The 18,470-nt window shown below is 38.8% G+C and overlaps 1 protein-coding gene and 1 non-coding gene across 6 annotated transcripts in view; both read right to left on the bottom strand.

Annotated features, from left to right (window-relative positions):
* The window catches only part of TMEM116 (transmembrane protein 116), a 142,281-nt gene extending 123,823 nt beyond the window's left edge, over window positions 1-18,458 (bottom strand). For 2 of the 5 annotated variants that reach the window (XM_061385021.1, XM_061385024.1), the window contains exons 1-3: window positions 9,015-9,356; window positions 8,408-8,454; window positions 7,863-7,926 (exon numbers count right to left, since the gene is read on the bottom strand). In XM_061385021.1, the coding sequence (XP_061241005.1) occupies window positions 7,863-7,926; window positions 8,408-8,454; window positions 9,015-9,062 (159 nt within the window). In that variant the 5' untranslated portion in view covers window positions 9,063-9,356. Of the gene's footprint in view, window positions 1-809; window positions 942-7,862; window positions 7,927-8,407; window positions 8,455-9,014; window positions 9,357-18,021 lie in introns of those variants that run through there. The other 3 variants (XM_061385020.1, XM_061385022.1, XM_061385019.1) reach the window with 3 other exon arrangements.
* On the bottom strand, window positions 8,041-8,145 carry LOC133229326 (U6 spliceosomal RNA). Its single transcript, XR_009730549.1, has one exon. It is a non-coding gene; the product is annotated as a U6 spliceosomal RNA (small nuclear RNA).
* Window positions 18,459-18,470: the final 12 nt, after the last annotated feature.

The raw sequence follows: 18,470 nt of genomic DNA, 5'->3' as shown, positions 1-18,470 counted from the left end.
TATAATATTATAATATAATAATTGTTTATTATTACCTGAGAAAATACAGCCTTAACCCTATCTATGAGGTTATAAGCAGGACTGAATAAAGTATGTCTCTAAGATACTTAAATTCATACAAGATAGGTAACATATTATTAGTACCTGGAGTTCATATCACTAATTACATATTAGTATTTTCCTACTAAATTAAAACAAATTTCCCCTCTAGCAACAACTCCCAGATCAAGTAACCAGCAGTGAGTATAGACTGCGCATTAACCTCTGCTTTTTTCACATCCCAAGTCTCAGAAACATTATATACTGATAGTACAAGATAGGTAAATCCACTGATAAAATCTATGAAAGATATATAACTTACATATAATCATATGTAGCATTTCTAAAAGTCAACGTTTATTATATTAATAAAAAATGCAATAATCTCAAAAGATGTTGACATATACTCCATTACATGAAAATATGGTCACAGTATGTTGAATAATAAGAGCAGATTATAAAGAGTATAAATATACCATATTTGCTCTAAAATGCATTTATCTATAGAGAAGAAGATTGAAAATACATAATATACATAAAATATTAAAGAGTAATTATATCTGGGATTTAACTACCTTTTTGCTTCTCCGTATTTTCCAAATTTTCTATAGTAAGTAGTTTTTTAATGTGGAAAAACAGTAAAAGCTATTATTTCAAAGTGTACCAATAAATAAAAGGGTCCCACTTTCCAGGATGGGTTACCCTCACTTCTTATTTAGATCAGAGTGTGCCTTTCACACCAGATGTTGTCACAGTCTAGCAGCACTCACCTGTCCAACTACTTGCAGGTTATAGCAGACAATGTCCTTACTGGCTGTTGAAGTACCATAGAGAAGTGCCTCAGTGAGCCAGTATATCCCCAAGAGGAGGTCAGAGAAGCTCAGGTAAAACAGTGGTCTTCTCTGTCAAAGCAAGAAAATTCATGCTTTCAAAAATGATGCAGCCAAAAGAATGTATCAATCAATTAGGTTTAACCTTTCTAATATAAAACTGGGCATAATTTCTCTGGGGCCTCTGCTACTGGCTAACTGTAGGGAATCTAAATGAACAATCCAGGTAGGAAGGAATCTGTAATCTCAATTATTCCAACTGTTCTGGAACCAGAGGAACTTCTCCCTCACAGAGACATTCCTTCCTCAGATACAGGGTTGAAGGAAAGAATGGAAAAATGAAAAATTCTGTAATGGAGACATACCTCAAATGGGAAATTTTAAGTGTTCAAGCTGCACAGCCAACATCTTCTAACAATAAGACATGAGATCTGAGTGTTTTAGGATATGGTTAAGAACACAAAGAACATGAAAACAGGTGTTTTTAAATTTTCGTATAGTTTAATTTGCAATTTTTCTTTACTGATGTATAACTGACAAATAAAATTATAAGATAATTCAAAGTACATGTGATGATCTGATGTATATATACACTGTGAAAGGATTTCCTTCAAGTTAATGAACACATCCATCACCTCACATATTTAACTATATAACATAAATGTGTGTGAGAACATTTAACATTTACGTCCTATTCTCTGAGCAAATTTCAACTATACAATATAGTGTTATCAACTATGGTTATCATGTTATATACAAGATCCTAAGATTTTATTCATCTTACAGGCTTTCATATTAATGAACGTCAAGATGGAGAAAAATACCAGCAAGAATTATATATGTCTTTCAATTTCTAACTACATTCTGAAGTTTGTCTGTCTCACTTTCTAGTATCCTTCTCCTTTTGGTCTACACACTCCCACTTTCTTGAAAACAGTTTTGGACCCCCATGGAGAAAATTATAAAATGTTTATTAAAAGACCCCAAAGATCTAAGGTGAATGCTCATGAACTGTAAGATCCAGTATTATGAAAATGTCAGTTCTCCTTTAACTGATACACAGATTAAATGTAAATCATTATATCTCAACATATTTTCTTGTATAGTTTGATGAAGTTGGCTCTAAATTTGATACTGAAACACAAAATATCAAGTTAACCATGACATTCTTCAAGAAAAAGGAGAAAGAGGACTTATCCTATACATACCAAAACAATATAAAGCTGGAACAATATAAAGCAGATACAGTGGTACTAGCCCAGAGATGGACAAATAGATCAATGGAACAGAATGGAGTCTCAAACAAGCCTAAGCATGCAAATATATATATAAGATTCATAAACTTTTGATACATGACAGAGGTAGTACTTTCTGGGTGGAGAAAGAACAGGCTTTTCAAAATGTGATACTAGAACAACTGGGTATCCATATGGATAAAAATGAAATTGGGCCCCAACTTTCTATTTCACCCACTCAAAAATTAGTCTCAACTAGTTCAAAGACCTAAATGTGAAAGACAAACATCTATAAAGGTTTTTTAAAAAAAATTTTAAAAGTAATATAGAAGAATGTCTTCAATTTTAGGGAAAGTTTTTCCTAAACAAAATTCTAAAAGAAATAGTTAAAAATTTGCCCACATTGAAATGAAAAATGTTTGTCAAAGGATACCATAAAGAAAGTGAAAAGACAAGCCACGAAGTGGGAGATCTTTGTAACACATATGACTAACAAAGGAAAAGTATCCAAACAATATTAAAGACAAACAAAAACTCTTAAAATGCAATAAGAAAAACTAATTTTAAAAATGGACATAAGATTCGAACAGGTAGTTAAGAAAGAAATTCAAATAACCATAATCATGTGAAAATACATCTGACCCAATCAGCAATCAAGGAAATCAAAAAATTAAATTTACAAGGAGACCAAAGTCAATCAATCATAAACTACAAGGGGACCAAAAGTCAAATCAATCAATCAACAATGAGACTGGGACTTCCCTGGTGGCCAAATTAAGTGGTTAAGAATCTGCCTGCCAATGTAGGGGACACGGGTTCAATTCCTGGTCTGGGATCTAAGATCCCACATGCCTCGGGTCAACTAAGCCTGTGCACCACAACTAGAGAACAGCCCCTGCTTACTGCAGCTAGAGAAAGCCCACATTTAGCAACGAAGATCCAGCGCAGTCAAAAATAAATAAACTTTAGTTTTTAAAAAAATCTACAGTGAGACAAAAATTACACACCCATGGCAAAAAAATTTTAAAGTCTGACAATATCAAATACTGAGGGGAGCATGAAGCAATGAGACAGTTCATATGCTGCTGGCACAACCATTTGAAGAAAGCTTGGCATTATCTACGGGATATCCATATCCTATAGCAACTCCATTATTAGGTAAATATATTAGAGAAATTTTTGCATGTGGGCATCAGAAGACACCTACCAGATTGTTTATAGTAGCGCAGATAGATAAACTGTGGTATGTTCATAATACAGAATGCTAAACATCAATGAAAAAGAAATGAAGCAGAGCTATACACAACACCATGGACAAATCTCAGAAGTAATAATGAGGGAAAAAAGCAAATCACAAAGCAATACATCCTCAAAAATGCAATGTTATCCCATCTATATTAAGTTCAAAAATGCAAAAACTAAATTCTTTCACAGATTTTACTGGTCTATGACCTACCACAAGTTTATAACTGTTAATGGGTAAAAAATTAAAACAGAATACACAATAAACTCTGGAGCAGAAAGGCAGCCAAGCAGCTCTTGTGAGCAAGAACATAATTATAGTCAATGATTCAACAAATAACCTTAAACATAGGGAACCGCTGGTCATTAAAACATACCTAAGGTCGTTCCTGGAGAAATAAAGGATAAAAAGAGGTTTATATACTTTCACTCATGGTTGGAAAATCATGAGTTCTAGTAACAGGAGACAAAATCAAATAAACAACAAAACCTGGGACTTCCCTGGTGGTCCAGTGGCTGAGACTCCCAACTCCCAGTGCAGGTCGTCCAGGTTCAATCCCTGCTCAGGAAACTAGATCCCACATAATGAAACTAAGAGTTTGCATGCCACAACTAAAAGATCTCATGTGCTGCAACTAAGACCAGGTACAGCCAAATAAATGAATAATATTTCTAAAAATATATATGTAAAATATCAGATCAGATCAGATCAGTTGCTCAGTCGTGTCCGACTCCTTGAGGCCCCATGAATCGCAGCACGCCAGGCCTCCCTGTCCATCACCAACTCCTGGAGTTCACTCACACTCATGTCCATGGAGTCAGTGATGCCATCCAGCCATCTCATCCTCTGTCGTCGCCTTCTCCTCCTGCCCCCAATCCCTCCCAGCATCGGAGTCTTTTCCAATGAGTCAACTCTTCGCGTGAGGTGGCCAAAGTACTGGAGTTTCAGCTTTAGCATCATTCCTTCCGAAGAAATCCCAGGGCTGATCTCCTTCAGAATGGACTGGTTCGATCTCCTTGCAGTCCAAGGGACTCTCAAGAGTCTTCTCCAACACCACAGTTCAAAACCATCAATTCTTCGGCGCTCAGCCTTCTTCACAGTCCAACTCTCACATCCATACATGACCACAGGAAAAACCATAGCCTTGACTAGACAAACCTTTGTTGGCAAAGTAATGTCTCTTAAACACAAAACTGATGCATCCATTATTGAAATCAAAAGATATGTCACCCCTTCTGTTTAACAAGATACTATATAAAACGCAATACAAAGACATGTATGATAGAAACCATACTTTAAGAAAAATACAAAACATAAAAAATTTAAAACTTTTTTAAAAAGGTACTTCCCTGGTGGTCCACTGGCAAAGAATCTATGCTTCCACTACAAGGGGCACTGGTTTGATCCCTGGTCAGGGAACTAAGATCCCACATGTCATGTGGCATGGCCAAATGTTTTTTTTTAATAAATAATGTTTTAATAAAAATACAATCAGCATAGTAGTTAAGAAACACATGAAAAAGCTTAATAATGATCCTAAACATTAAAGAAAAATCTTAAAAATATATATATATTTGTACTTGTCTAACTAAAATCAAGAGCAAAATAAAATGCAGAGACAGAATGCATTATGTGAAGGTCTTTCCCTGAGGAGGTTCTGGGTCCAGGTCTATCCGGTAAGGTAAAACACCTAAAGCAACCCATATTAACACTCTCCCAAAGCCCCACTTCCCAATATTTCCAGTGAAATCAAGTTACAAAGAATATCAAAAGTAACCTTCATAAGGAAATGAAGTCACACAAGTGTAGCCTTTTTTTTTTTTTTAACATTGGCTGGCCTAAGCCACTTTCTTCTCTTTTAAGGTTGCTTCTCTGAGTCACTGTTTAATCAGCTAGTCCACTCAAAGATTTCCCATGGATTTCTCCAATTTACCGTAATTGTTAATTTAATAATTATCTTTTTTTCAGATTATGCCCTCATGTGTCTTTGTTGTTTAAAATGTTACTTAACAAATAAATAAAACAGTGTAGTATGACTGACCAGAGAAGGCCATGGCACCCCACTCCAGTACTCTTGCCTGGAAAATCCCATGGACGGGTAGGCTGCAGTCCATGGGGTCGCAAAGAGTCGGACACAACTGAGCGACTTCACTTTCACTTTTCACTTTCATGCACTGGAGAAGGAAATGGCAACCCACTCGTGTTCTTGCCTGGAGAATCCCAGGGACGGGGGGAACCTGGTGAGCTGCCGTCTATGGGGTCGCACACAGTCGGACACGACTGAAGCGACGCAGCAGCAGCAGCAGTATGACTGATATTTTTAAGCTGGAAAAATTGGAATCTTCCCTAAATCAAGAAAACAGAATGTGTAGGCACTACTGAATTAATAATTACTCAGGTCCTTCAGGCTCTGGTTATGTGAAAGGTATGAGCATTGAAGCCAGAGAAATTAAAGGTTGCACCCCAGGCCAAACTAGACCCCACATCTTTATAAAACTCTAACGCACGGTCATGGCAAAGGTCACCCTAGAGCAGCGATTTTCAACCACGAGTGACTGTCTCTTCCAGGAGACATTTGACAACATTTGAACATATTTTTGGTTGTCACAACTGGGTGAGGAAGGTTTCTGCAACATCCAATAGGTAAAGTCTGCTAAACATCCTAAGATGCAGGACAGCCACCTACAACAAATAACCATATAATCCCAAAGGTCAATAGTGGCTGAGACTGAGAATCTCTGCTTACCCCTCTCTATGTAACTTTATATTTTATTAACTTAATCACACCTGAATTAAAATTTTAATAAACATCCAGGAAACAAACATTAAGGAAATTCATATCACAGGAAGATGTGTGGCCTAAGATTACTTTGGCAGGCAACTAACAATACAGTATAGAGACTTCTACTTTCTAGTTTTACTTACATAGCCACATTCTATCTCTGAAATTCAAAATTCTCTTTTCATTAGGCATTATATTTCAGTGGTTTAAAAGTGTATGGGAGAGGGACTTCGCTGGTGGTCCAGTGGTTAGGATTTTGCCTTCCAGTGCAGGGGGTACAGATTCCATCAGGGAGCTAATATCCTACATGCCTCAGGGCCAAAAAACCAAAAGCAATACTGTAACAAATTCAATTAAGACTTTTAAAATGGTCCACATTAAAAAAAAAAAAAATCTTAAACAAAAAATAATACAGGTGAGGAGAGGCTTTAGAACAAGATAACTCTGAACCCAAAATCTAGTTTTAATACTTACTAGCTTAGGAAAATCCATCAATTTAATAAGGATTCCATTTCTCCATCTATAATATCAGACTAATAATATCTACCTTACAGGATTATTTTAAGGATTAAATGAAAAATGCTTTTTTTTTTTTGACTGCCCTAAGCAGCAAGTGGAACTTTCCCAACCAGGGATCAAACCTACACCAATTGCGGTGGAAGCACAGTATTAACCACTGGACTACCAGGGAAGTCCTGAAGAGTGTATTTAAAATACTGGGCATATACACCAATAATATAATATGAAACACTGTGTTTAATTTGAAGGGGGATTGTAGTTAAGAGTTAAGACTTTTGAAAAATCCCTGCTCTGCTACTTACTGTGTAACTTGAACAACTTATTTCATGACTTTGAGTCTCAATTTCCTTATCTGCAAAATTTAGCTAATACCATTCTTCTCACAGGACAGTGATGAGGACCAACAAGATACAGTATTTTATATACAGAGTTAAAGTGGGCCAAATAAAACCTAGTGACATTTTCTACATTACAAAAGTTCTCTAATATATGTTCTAAATTACATTTTGCTTAATTTTGTGCCACCTGGCCTGATTTAAAAAGTTTTCTTATATTTTTCTTAAAATATTTTTTTAAAGGCAGTGAAATCCCAGAAACCTACCCACTAGGCCACCAAGAAACTCCCTGGTTGGTTTTTTTAATACCTTAAGAATATTCAATTTTTATTTGTCAATTACATCTCAGTAAAAGGAAGGGTTTTTTTTTGGTATGATTAGTTTTACATAGGATGTATTTTTGTTCTATTTTCACTGTTAAATGTAATTGCCAGAAGGCCAGAACAGCAAAATAAATATCTTTTGTATAGCAGTCTTTGAACTATTTCCAGCCCCACTAGCAATTTTACCAAGATATCAACATCAGAAAACTCACCTCTCGGCAGGACCCTACTATGTTTAGAGCAAATTATAGGCTTCAAACAACACTCCATTTCCTTGACTTTAATAATTAAGGCATACTCCAAAAAAAATCTACATTTATCCACTAATCCACATCTAGTCAATTCCTCAGTATTAAAAATTATAGTTAAAATAACTACCTAAAAGAAAAGGGAGATCTATTGGCAATGTCTAAAGCATCCCAATGTATCAAAACGACAAATTTACAAGCAACTTACAGAATTATTCCATCACTTACAGGGGACACCCACCTCACTTAATTATTTCAAAGGCTAAATCACTGAAAATTCAAATCCAACACAAAAACAGATGGCTCACCTCTGGAGATTTCTGTATGTTCTGGAATATAGCATAGGCAACAAGTGAGCTTGAACCTATAACACTGACAGAGATAAAAGACTATCATTAAACAGGACAATTGGGGCTCCTTTGTTTTTGCTATTGATTTTATGTACTTACTGAAATATAATTGATATAAAATAAACTGCACAGTTTTAAAAATATGGAATGCTTAATGAATTTGTGTGTCATCCTTAAACAGGGGCTATGCCAATCTCTGTATCATTACAATTTTTAGTATATGTGCTACCAAAGTGAGCACTTTGCAACTGGTTTTGAAAATCAATCCTGTTGACCAAAATATCCTTTAATTACTTCAATCTGTTTTTTATTACTGTAGTTGTTGATATTATTACAGTTTATTATTCAGAAAAAATCAGCACGGTATAGAAGTGCATCTCTTTCTAAAGAATAAAAGTAAATCCCCAGGGGGTGAGGGGCAGAGATATAGAAACTACAAGAATTCTCCAGTTCTGCTTGTAGTAGTTTAAACAGTCACATTACATGAGATCAAATAAACTTACCTCAGAGTAGCCATCACAAACTGTATCCACTGTATTGCAGAAAAAAACTAAATAAAAAGAGAAAATGAGAATAAAATTAAGTCTTTAAATTTTAATATTCAACCCTACTCTAATTTCACTATTTATTAACTATCTGTGCAGAGCACAAACCCTTCATTGCCTAATCAAAACATGTTAGGTCTGAAAATGAGTAGAAGGGGTGAACCGGCCCCTGGAAAGCCAGGGTGGCCCTTTTTCCTTCCTTATTGCTACATCGCTGAGAAACACTAAGATAAAAAGAATAGAGAGGTGGACAGAAAATGACTGAATAAAAAAAGAGTTGGATGAGAAAATTAATAGAGTCAAGAATAAAATGGAGAAGAGGTAGAAAAAGCTAAATTTTGAGAGAGAACAGTCAGGTAAGTGGAAAGAATGGGTAACAGAAAAGGCAAACAGACACTAAATGACGTTGACTGCCAGAGAGCTAGACAGAAAAAACAGAATAGTAAGCAACAGGGGAAAAGGAAGAAGTTAATTGCATGGAGAGAGATACTGTTAGTGAAAAATACAGACCAGGGAGGAAGGAAGGGGAAACAAAAAAGAAGAGAGGGGCTGCTTCTAGTCTCACCAAATCCCAACTGTCCTCCAAAATGCTAGTCTCCAGTAGGAAGGCCATACGGACTTCAGCCTCAGCTAAATTTAAGCAGCCTGATCCTTCCTGGTCAGGTTCTGAATTCCAAGCAGTAAACAGGTAGCTCCACCCTTCACCCAGCTGGGCTCCTCCCTACCCAATCCTGCCCTGTATCTTGAGGGCAAGGAGAGAAAGTAGTGAGAAGTGGAGGAGAAAGCCAAGCAGAAAGAACAAAAATAGAGAGAGCAGGTGACAAGGAAACAAAGTTCTAAAAAGCATTAGGAATTGTAAGAAGCGGCAAGAGGTAGGAATAATAAAAAATACAGAGAATGAGTCACTAAGAAAAGATAAATGGAGCTGCAAGGGAGAAATGGAATAAAAAAATGGAGAGAAAAATAGGGAAGAAGGGAGTTCTGTTTGAAATCTGTTCCTGTTTAGGGACAATAGCCTGTATTGGGGAAGACAGACTGTATATTCACTCAATTAGTCAGTTTTTAGTAATATCTGGAAAAGGTGTGAAAGAAGAAGGGGTTATTAACGTCTTATATTTATTTAATATTAACATTTTCTTAAATATTCTGTACCAAAATTCCCACCATATAATTACATTAATAAATTACATAATTTAATATGCTTGTGTTTATATACCAACTTTGCATAAAACACTGTTATGAAATATATAAAGACAAAAAAGATACAGACCTAGACTTCCAGGACCTTATACCATAGTAAAAAAAATAACTTGAATTCCAAAATCTTGAATAATTGTCACAAAAAATAATGTACACTGATGGTCATTTGAACATTATCTGGAAGAATTGGAAAAATTTGGACAAAAATTGGGGGAAGGAGAAAGCAGAAGGAAGAATATTTCATTTACATAACTATTTATATTTCATCTAACCATTCCCTCATACATTTCACAAATATTTAATAATGTAAATTCAATCATGAGTAACTTAAATATATTATTCATTTTTTCCCATGAAATTAAGAATATCATGTGCAGTGGAAGATAGGACATTGTTAAGTGGAGGTAGGCTCTAATCACTTTGCTTAAATTATTAGATCAACAAATTAAAATACCAGTATATTTCTGGATCAGAAACTCCTACCACAAAGTCTTAGAGTTTCGAGGCCTCTAATCACACATCTATCTAATAAGGGTGAGGGACTAATTACAGTCTCACCAGTGATAAGAGAATGTTTTTGAACAAAGGACTCTTGTCTCAGTCAAGAACAAATGTCAAACTATTCAGAGAACAGCCACGGCAAATCAGTCTGCTACTTTTGGCAAGAGAACTTTTCTCTTTTGGCCTCTCTTCTAAAACAGCTTATGCCACCAACCAACATTTGGGGATTTACTTTTCTATTTTTCTCTATAAATTAATCCCCTGCCTGTATATTTAGCACTGTTTCCCTCTGACATGTCTTTGGAAACATAATCCTCCCAAATCCTTTTCTACAAGGGCTAATCCAAGCCCAATGATGAAGTGGGTGATATATATTTTCAGTTTTCTCTTTTCTTTTTACTTAGCTCCTTAGCAAGTTAAAACACATCCCAGTTTGCAATGTAATGGGCTACTAGTATATGTTCAGTTCAGTTCAGTTCAGTTGCTCAGTTGTGTCCGACTCTTTGTGACCCCATGAACCACAGCACGCCAGGCCTCCCTGTCCATCACCAACTCCTGGAGTTCAGCCAAACTCCTGTCCATTGAGTCAGTGATGCCATCCAACCATCTCATCCTCTGTCGTCCCCTTCTCCTCCTGCCCTCAATCTTTCCCAGCATCAGGGTCTTTTCAGATGAGTCAGCTCTTCGCATCAGGTGGCCAAAGTACTGGAGTTTCAGCTTCAACATTAGTCCTTCCAACGAACACCCAGGACTGATCTCCTTTAGGATGGACTGGTTGGATCTCCTTGTAGTCCAAGGGACTCTCAAGAGTCTTCTCCAGCACCACAGTTCAAAAGCATCAATTCTTCTGCACTAGTATATGTGCATGTGTGCTAAGTCACTTCAGTCATGTCTGATTCCGTGTGGCCCTATGGACTGTAGCCTGCCAGGCTCCTCTGTCTGTGGGATTCTCCAGGCAAGAATACTAGAGTGGGTTGCTGTGCCCTCCTCCAGGGGATCTTCCCAAACCAGGGATTGAGCCTGAGTCTCTTAAGTCTCCTGGACTGGCAGGTGGGTTCTTGATCACTAGCACCACCTGAGAAGCCCTACTAGTATATATGACATATCAACTTAACAGATACTCACTACATTTCTACCAGAATCAAGTTACTGCAGTGGGTACGAAGTCAAGAAAAACACCTATGTAATAAAGTATTTTAATTAAGCAAAATTAGTACTTAAAGAAAATTTCTAATAATAATCATTACCAGTTATCAAGTGCTTTCTATGTAAGCATTTTAATCCTCAACACAATCTTTGAGGTAAGAAGTATTATTCCTATTTTACAGATGAAGAAATTGAGGCTTAAAGAAGTTGAGTCATTTTCCTTCTGATTACAGAATTAGCAAGTGATAACACCTACAATCAAACTCAGTCAGTCTGATCACAGTTCTTACTCTTAACAGGACAGTGCTACTCACAGGAAACTGGTTAATGGGAAAACAGGGAAAGGTAATTTAAAAAATTAATGGGCCATCAAGAGAATTCTTTTATTAGACAATTTCATCTTAGATATGATAACAAAAGCACAAGCAACAACAGAAAAATATATATATAAATTGGCTTCTTCAAAATTATAAACTTTAGTTCTTCAAAGGATACCGTCAAGACAGTAAAAAAGACAACCCACGACGTATTTATAAACCATATATCTAATAAGGGGATTTGTATATATAGAGAGAATTCCTATAACTCAATAATACAATCCAATTTAAAAATGGGCAACAGGTTTTGTTCTGTTTTTCCTGCACTTCACAGCTTGTAGGATCTTAGTTCCCCAACTAGGGATCCAACCTGAGCTCTGGCAGTGAAAGCACAAAGCCTTAACCACCGGACCACCAGGGAATTCATAGGCAAAGGCTTAAAATTAAAGACTTATCCCAGAAATTATACAAATAATCAATAAACACATGAAAAGATGATCAACATCATAAGCCACCAGGGAAATACAAATTAAAATCACAATGAGATGACATTTCACACCTACTAGGATGGAAACAGGAAACCTCATCTATTCCTGATGGACATGTAAAACATTGCAGCCATTCTGTCAGTTTCACAAAAGGTTAAATATATCCTGTATGGCTCAGCTCCTAGGTATAAACCCAGTTCTACTTCTAGGTATACACCTAAGAGATTAAAACACTATGCTCACACAAAAATTTTGACACAAATATTCATAATAGTGTTATGCATAAGAGACAAAAAGTAGAAACGCCAACGTCCGTCAATTTGGTGAACACATAAATGTGTTAATAAGATGTGCTATACTAGTTCAGTGGAATATTATTCAGCAGTTAAAAGAAGTACTGATACATGCTACATCATGGATGAACCTTGAAGTCATTCAGTTCAGTTCAGTCGCTCAGTCGTGTCCGACTCTTTTCGACCCCATGAATCGCAGCACGCCAGGCCTCCCTGTCCATCACCAACTCCCGGAGTTCACTGAGACTCACGTCCATCGAGTCAGTGATGCCATCCAGCCATCTCATCCTCTGTCGTCCCCTTCTCCTCCTGCCCCCAATCCCTCCCAGCATCAGAGTCTTTTCCAATGAGTCAACTCTTCGCATGAGGTGGCCAAAGTACTGGAGTTTCAGCTTTAGCATCATTCCCTCCAAAGAAATCCCAGGGCTGATCTCCTTTAGAATGGACTGGTTGGATCTCCTTGCAGTCCAAGGGACTCTCAAGAGTCTTCTCCAACACCACACTTCAAAAGCATCAATTCTTCAGCACTCAGCTTTCTTCACAGTCCAACTCTCACACCCATACTTGACCACTGGAAAAACGATAGCCTTGACTGGACAGACCTTTGTTGGCAAAGTAATGTCTCTGCTTTTCAATATGCTATCTAGGTTGGTCATAACTTTCCTTCCAAGGAGTAAGCGTCTTGAAGTCATTAGGCTAGGTGAAAAAGCTAATGACAAAGGGCAACATATTATACAATTTCATTCATACAAAAAGTCCCAAACAGGCAAATTTACAGCGACAGAAAGTAGATTAGTGTTGTTTAGGGTAAGAAAGTTTGGGAGGGAACTGGGGAGTGACTGCTAATGGGTACAGGCTTTCTTTTTAGGGTAATAAAAAATATTTTAAAATTAACTAGTGGTGATAGTTGTACAATTCTACTGGAAACCACTGAATTGTATACTTTAAAAGGATGAATTGTATGGTATCTAAATTGCATCTCAAAACTCTAATGTCTAAAAAAAGGAAGTTTGGGACAAAAGCAAGGAAGGATATTTCCCGTTGCTGAAATTCATGATATAACGATTAATGGATAACATGTTTCTGTCTTTCCTACTGAAAAGAATATTTAGAATAAAAAGTGTAAAACAAACACTGTAAGAGGGAACCGAAGATAAACATTGTAAGAGAGCACCTGACTGCTCTAAATGAATACACCACTCCTCGCCTGAACAAATTACACTCCAGGGCTTTGGTAAAGCTTGGAAGTTAACCCAACAAACCACTGAATGAAATGTGAGAGTTCATGTGAAACTGGAAAAATTGATAAAGTTGTAGAAAACTGTAGAAATTGCTAGAAGTCATAGAAATTGTAGAAAGCCGTTGATAACTAAAACATTTTTATAAGGAGAAAGGACGGTAGACTTGTAATTGTATAGTTATTTGAATACGTACTTAATGTTAAGTCTTTCCTCTAGGACTGCAGGGGGCACATCTGTTCTTTTCACCAGTGTAACCCTTGTCCCCAGAAGTGTGTGAGTAAAAGATGTTCAGTAAATAGTTATTAAACATTGAAAGCTCCTTATAGGAGTACGGGGCTTGGAGAAAATCATACTGTGGAGCAAATCTTCCCTCTGTAACAATTTTTTAATGAGAAGTCTGCCTTAAGTGTTCATTAAGACATCTCTGTCAAAAGAACTACTGTTAATATCACCAAAACCTTCCAGGGGGAAAGCAATTAGCCCTCAGGGAGAGGATAGTGCCAAAGAACAACATGTGATCTCAGAAGGGAATGAAGAAAGAATCAAATTTTGAAAGACAGGCATGGAATAGTTTCTCTCTCATTGACTTGATTCACTTATTCACAGAACAAGAATGTATTGAGCATCTACCATGTGCCAGACACTGTTCTAGGTGCTGGGAACAGTGAACCCAACAGACAAAACAACAAGAAAAACAAAACCAAACTCATCCTTCATGGGAAACAGATACTAAGTAAAATTAAGAAATTATACAGTATGTTAAGTTGAAGAGTGTTATGGAGAAAAAAATAAGGGAGAAAAGAGATGGAAAGCAGACAGTTTGAAGCCCAGTTAGGGGAGAATCTTGAAAATCAAATGCTGTTTTGTCCTGTAGTCAATGTGTGATTGTGTGCTTAGTCACTTAGTCGTGTCTGACTGTGACCCCATGGATGGTAGCCGCCAGTCTCCTCTGTCCATGGAGATTCTCCAGGCAAAAAGACTGGAGAGGGTGGCATGCCCTCCTCCAGGGGATCTTCCCAACCCAGGGATCAAACCCAGATCAAACCCAGGTCTCCCACATTGCAGGCAGATTCTTTATGTTTGAGCCACCAGGGAAGTCCCCTGTAGTCAATAAGGAACTATTATCCACTTCTGAGTATATGAATGCTCAGAGAGAACCGATTTTTTCAAGGATGGTCAGGGTAGATCTTAGGAAGCTGACATTTAAGCAAAGGCTTGAGGGAAATGCAGGAGCCAGCCATAGGAGTATCTTGAAGAAGAAGTGTTCTAGACAAAGAAAGCCAGTATAAAAGCTCTGAGGCAGGAACATGCCTTGTGTATAAGAGAAAGAGCAAAGAGATCAATGAGACTGGGGGGTCATCAGCTTGATGATGTTACGCAAAAAAGATGGGAGAATTTATATATTAGTTGTCTCAGCAGACCATGTCCTTTTCCTTCCTTCTTATTTCACTAAGCCAGCGTGCCTTGCCGCCTCCTCCTTCCTGCTACTGCTGCTAAGTCACTTCAGTCGTGTCCGACTCTGTGCGACCCCATAGACGGCAGCCCACCAGGCTCCCCCATCCCTGGGATTCTCCAGGCAAGAACACTGGAGTGGGTTGCCATTTCCTTCTCCAATGCATGAAAGTGAAAAGTGAAAGTGAAGTCGCTCAGTCGTGTCCGACTCTTATCGATCCCATGGACTGCAGCCTACCAGGCTACCTCCATACAATACCCAGGGTGAGCCTTTTAATTTTCCACATGTGTCAACTGGGATTTTATGACTTCCTAAATATGGAGACTTATACTTGGCTTATTTGTGTAGATGATGGTTGTCAAGGTCCTGAAGTCAAGAAATCTAATTATATCATGAGGTAACTAACTGGGACCAGTGCACTATTGAAAGGGAGCTTAATACAATTACTATATGTTTGCAATTCATAGCAAAAATACCAGCGTTTCCCTTTCCTCTCCAACCAAACCACTTCTTTCACTTTTTTCAAAACCCACTTCTAAGCGAATCATGACTAGAAAGTCACTCCTGATCAACCATACTAACCACCACCGATGTACTCTAGGCATTCATATACTCAGAAGTGGAGAACACCTCCTTATTGATTACAGGGGACTTCCCTGGTGCCCCAAACATAAAGAATCCGCCTGCAATGTGGGAGACCTGGGTTTGATCCCTGGGTTGGGAAGATCCCCTGGAGGAAGGCATGCCACCCACTCCAGTCTTTTTGCCTGGAGAATCTCCATGGACAGAGGAGACTGGCGGCTACCATCCATGGGGTCACAAAGAGTCAGACTCGACTAAGTGACTAAGCACACAAGCACACAATGACTACAGGACAAAACAGCATTTGATTTTTAAGATTCTCCCCTAACTGGGCTTAAAACTGTCTTAACTTTCTGTTTCAAGAACTCCTTCAAGCCAAGCCAGTCATTCCCCAAAGCATCATGCTCATTACAACTTCTTTTTAATTTGTTCTTCATCTAAAACATTCTTTCTTCTAAAGCTTAACTCCATTTCCACCTCCTACATGAAGACTTTTTAAACCACTTTACCTCACAGTAATTATCCCTTCCTCAAACTTTTATTCATTTGTCTATGTGGCACATTTTATTTAATAATTTACCAGGGAAAACTCAAATGTTTCTGAACCTTCCCACCACACACACACAGAGGATTCTCTCAAAATTTCTATCTAAACTGGCCATCCAAGATTGGCTATTATCTTTGATGACTCTCTTATACACACATATATACACACGTACACACACACACATTTATTGGACACCTGCAATGGTTACTCCGGGCTTCCCAGGTGGCTCAATGAGAAGACTCCACCTGCCAAAGCAGGAGATGGAGCACACAGGGGTTCGATCCCTAGGTTAAGAAGATCCCCTGGAGAAGTATATGGCTACCCACCCCTATACTCTTGCCTGGAGAATCCCCTGGACAGAGCAGCTTGGTGGGCTACTGTCCCTGGGGTTGCAAAAGAGTTGGACACGACTCAGTGACTATACAACAGCACAACAATGGTTAATTTGGTGCTAAATCACTGCAGATGGTGATTGCAGCCATGAAATTAAAAGACTCGTACTCCTTGGAAGGAAAGTTATGACCAACCTAGACAGCATATTGAAAAGCAGAGACATTACTTTGCCAACAAAGGTCCGTCTAGACAGGGCTATGGTTTTTCCAGTGGTCAAGTATGGGTGTGAGAGTTGGACTGTGAAGAAAGCTGAGTGCTGAAGAATTGATGCTTTTGAAGTGTGGTGTTGGAGAAGACTCTTGAGAGTCCCTTGGACTGTGAGGAGATCAAACCAGACCATTCTGAAGGAGATCAGCCCTGGGATTTCTTTGGAGGGAATGATGCTAAAGCTGAAACTCCAGTACTTTGGCCACCTCATGCGAAGAGTTGACTCATTGGAAAAGACTCTGATGCTGGGAGGCATTGGGGGCAGGAGGAGAAGGGGACAACAGAGGATGAGATGGCTGGATGGCATCACTGACTCGATGGACGTGAGTCTCAGTGAACTCCGGGAGTTGGTGATGGACAGGGAGGCCTGGCATGCTGCGATTCATGGGGTCGCAAAGAGTCGGATACGACTGAGTGACTGAACTGAACTGAACTGAAGCCCCTTATAATGTGTTATGTAACTTATTCTTTTATCAGCACATCCATTTGTTCATCAAGTCTTGTGAAATCTACCCTATAAAAGTTTCAATCCCATCCTCATCTCTTCATCTTTACTGTTAGGATCTATTACAGGACCTTAGTCTCTCCCACCAAGACTACTGCAATGAATTTCCCTGCCCTCAGCTTTCTGCCTTCCAGTGCACCCCCTTTATTGCTGAGTGACAGCAAATCTAAGTCACTCTCCTGGATAAAACCTCTGGTGGCTCCAAACCTGTTATCTTGATGAGACCCTTAACAACGCAACCCCCGTTTACCGCCACAGATTCATTATACTTTCCCCCTTGCTAGAAATACTCTTTGGTGTTTGCCTTATAAACACCTTTTTTCAAGACCCAGCCACCAGAGGTTTTCCCATCCAGAACTTTCCTTGACACTCCTGGCTGACTGAATCTCCATTTGTGTTTGCACGAAATTAATAGTCTTATTTTCTACCAATTACATTATAATGGTTATAAGGCCATTTCCACGCCTCCACCGCCCACCACTGAGTCTGTTCAGTACACAGCTCTGCATTCTGTATTCCCGCGGGCAAAACCAGGATACGGTGCAAACTACCCTGAACAAACACTGGTTGAAGACAATTACTAGAACTTTCAAAAAATTTTTCAGAGAGCCTAGACCATAGGTAGACCTATGTCCTATGTCAACTTTCAAGGAAGCCTATTTTTATAGGAGCCCGGAGCCTCCCTGGTGAGGCACTCACCAGAGCAGGCCTAATATCGGACTTGGGCAGCGGCAGAAAAGGCCTGACCACCACACTGACGAAGAGTTGAGTCTCACTGTCCAACTCCGGTCGCGGCTGAGGGAGCGGAGTGTGACTGACTGAGGAAAATACTGGGCCACCTGGCGGAGGGGTAGTTGCAATCAGACTGGCTAACAAAGTAGCAACAGGTCCCAGCCGACTGCCTGACGGGCTAGAGGCAGAAACAAATGAAAGCCTGCCTCGCCGCCTTCGAAAAAGAGGAGAGACAGCAAACGAAAAGTTGCTAACACGTCAAAGACGAGCTTCTCGCCGCGCCTCAGGCGGAGCATGAGCGGAAAAGGCCAGGTAGAGGGCCAACCTCGCAGAGTGCGCGTGCGCAGCAGACTCTCCTTCGCCTCCTCCGCTTCCTCATCCCCTCCCCCAGCCTCCCCGGCACTGCCGTCCGTCCC

This window comes from Bos javanicus, chromosome 17, assembly GCF_032452875.1.
Source record: "Bos javanicus breed banteng chromosome 17, ARS-OSU_banteng_1.0, whole genome shotgun sequence".
In the NCBI taxonomy this organism is placed as follows: Eukaryota; Metazoa; Chordata; class Mammalia; order Artiodactyla; family Bovidae; genus Bos; species Bos javanicus.
The sequence above is the reverse complement of the archived record's forward strand: the minus strand, read 5'-3'. Positions and strand labels throughout refer to the sequence as shown.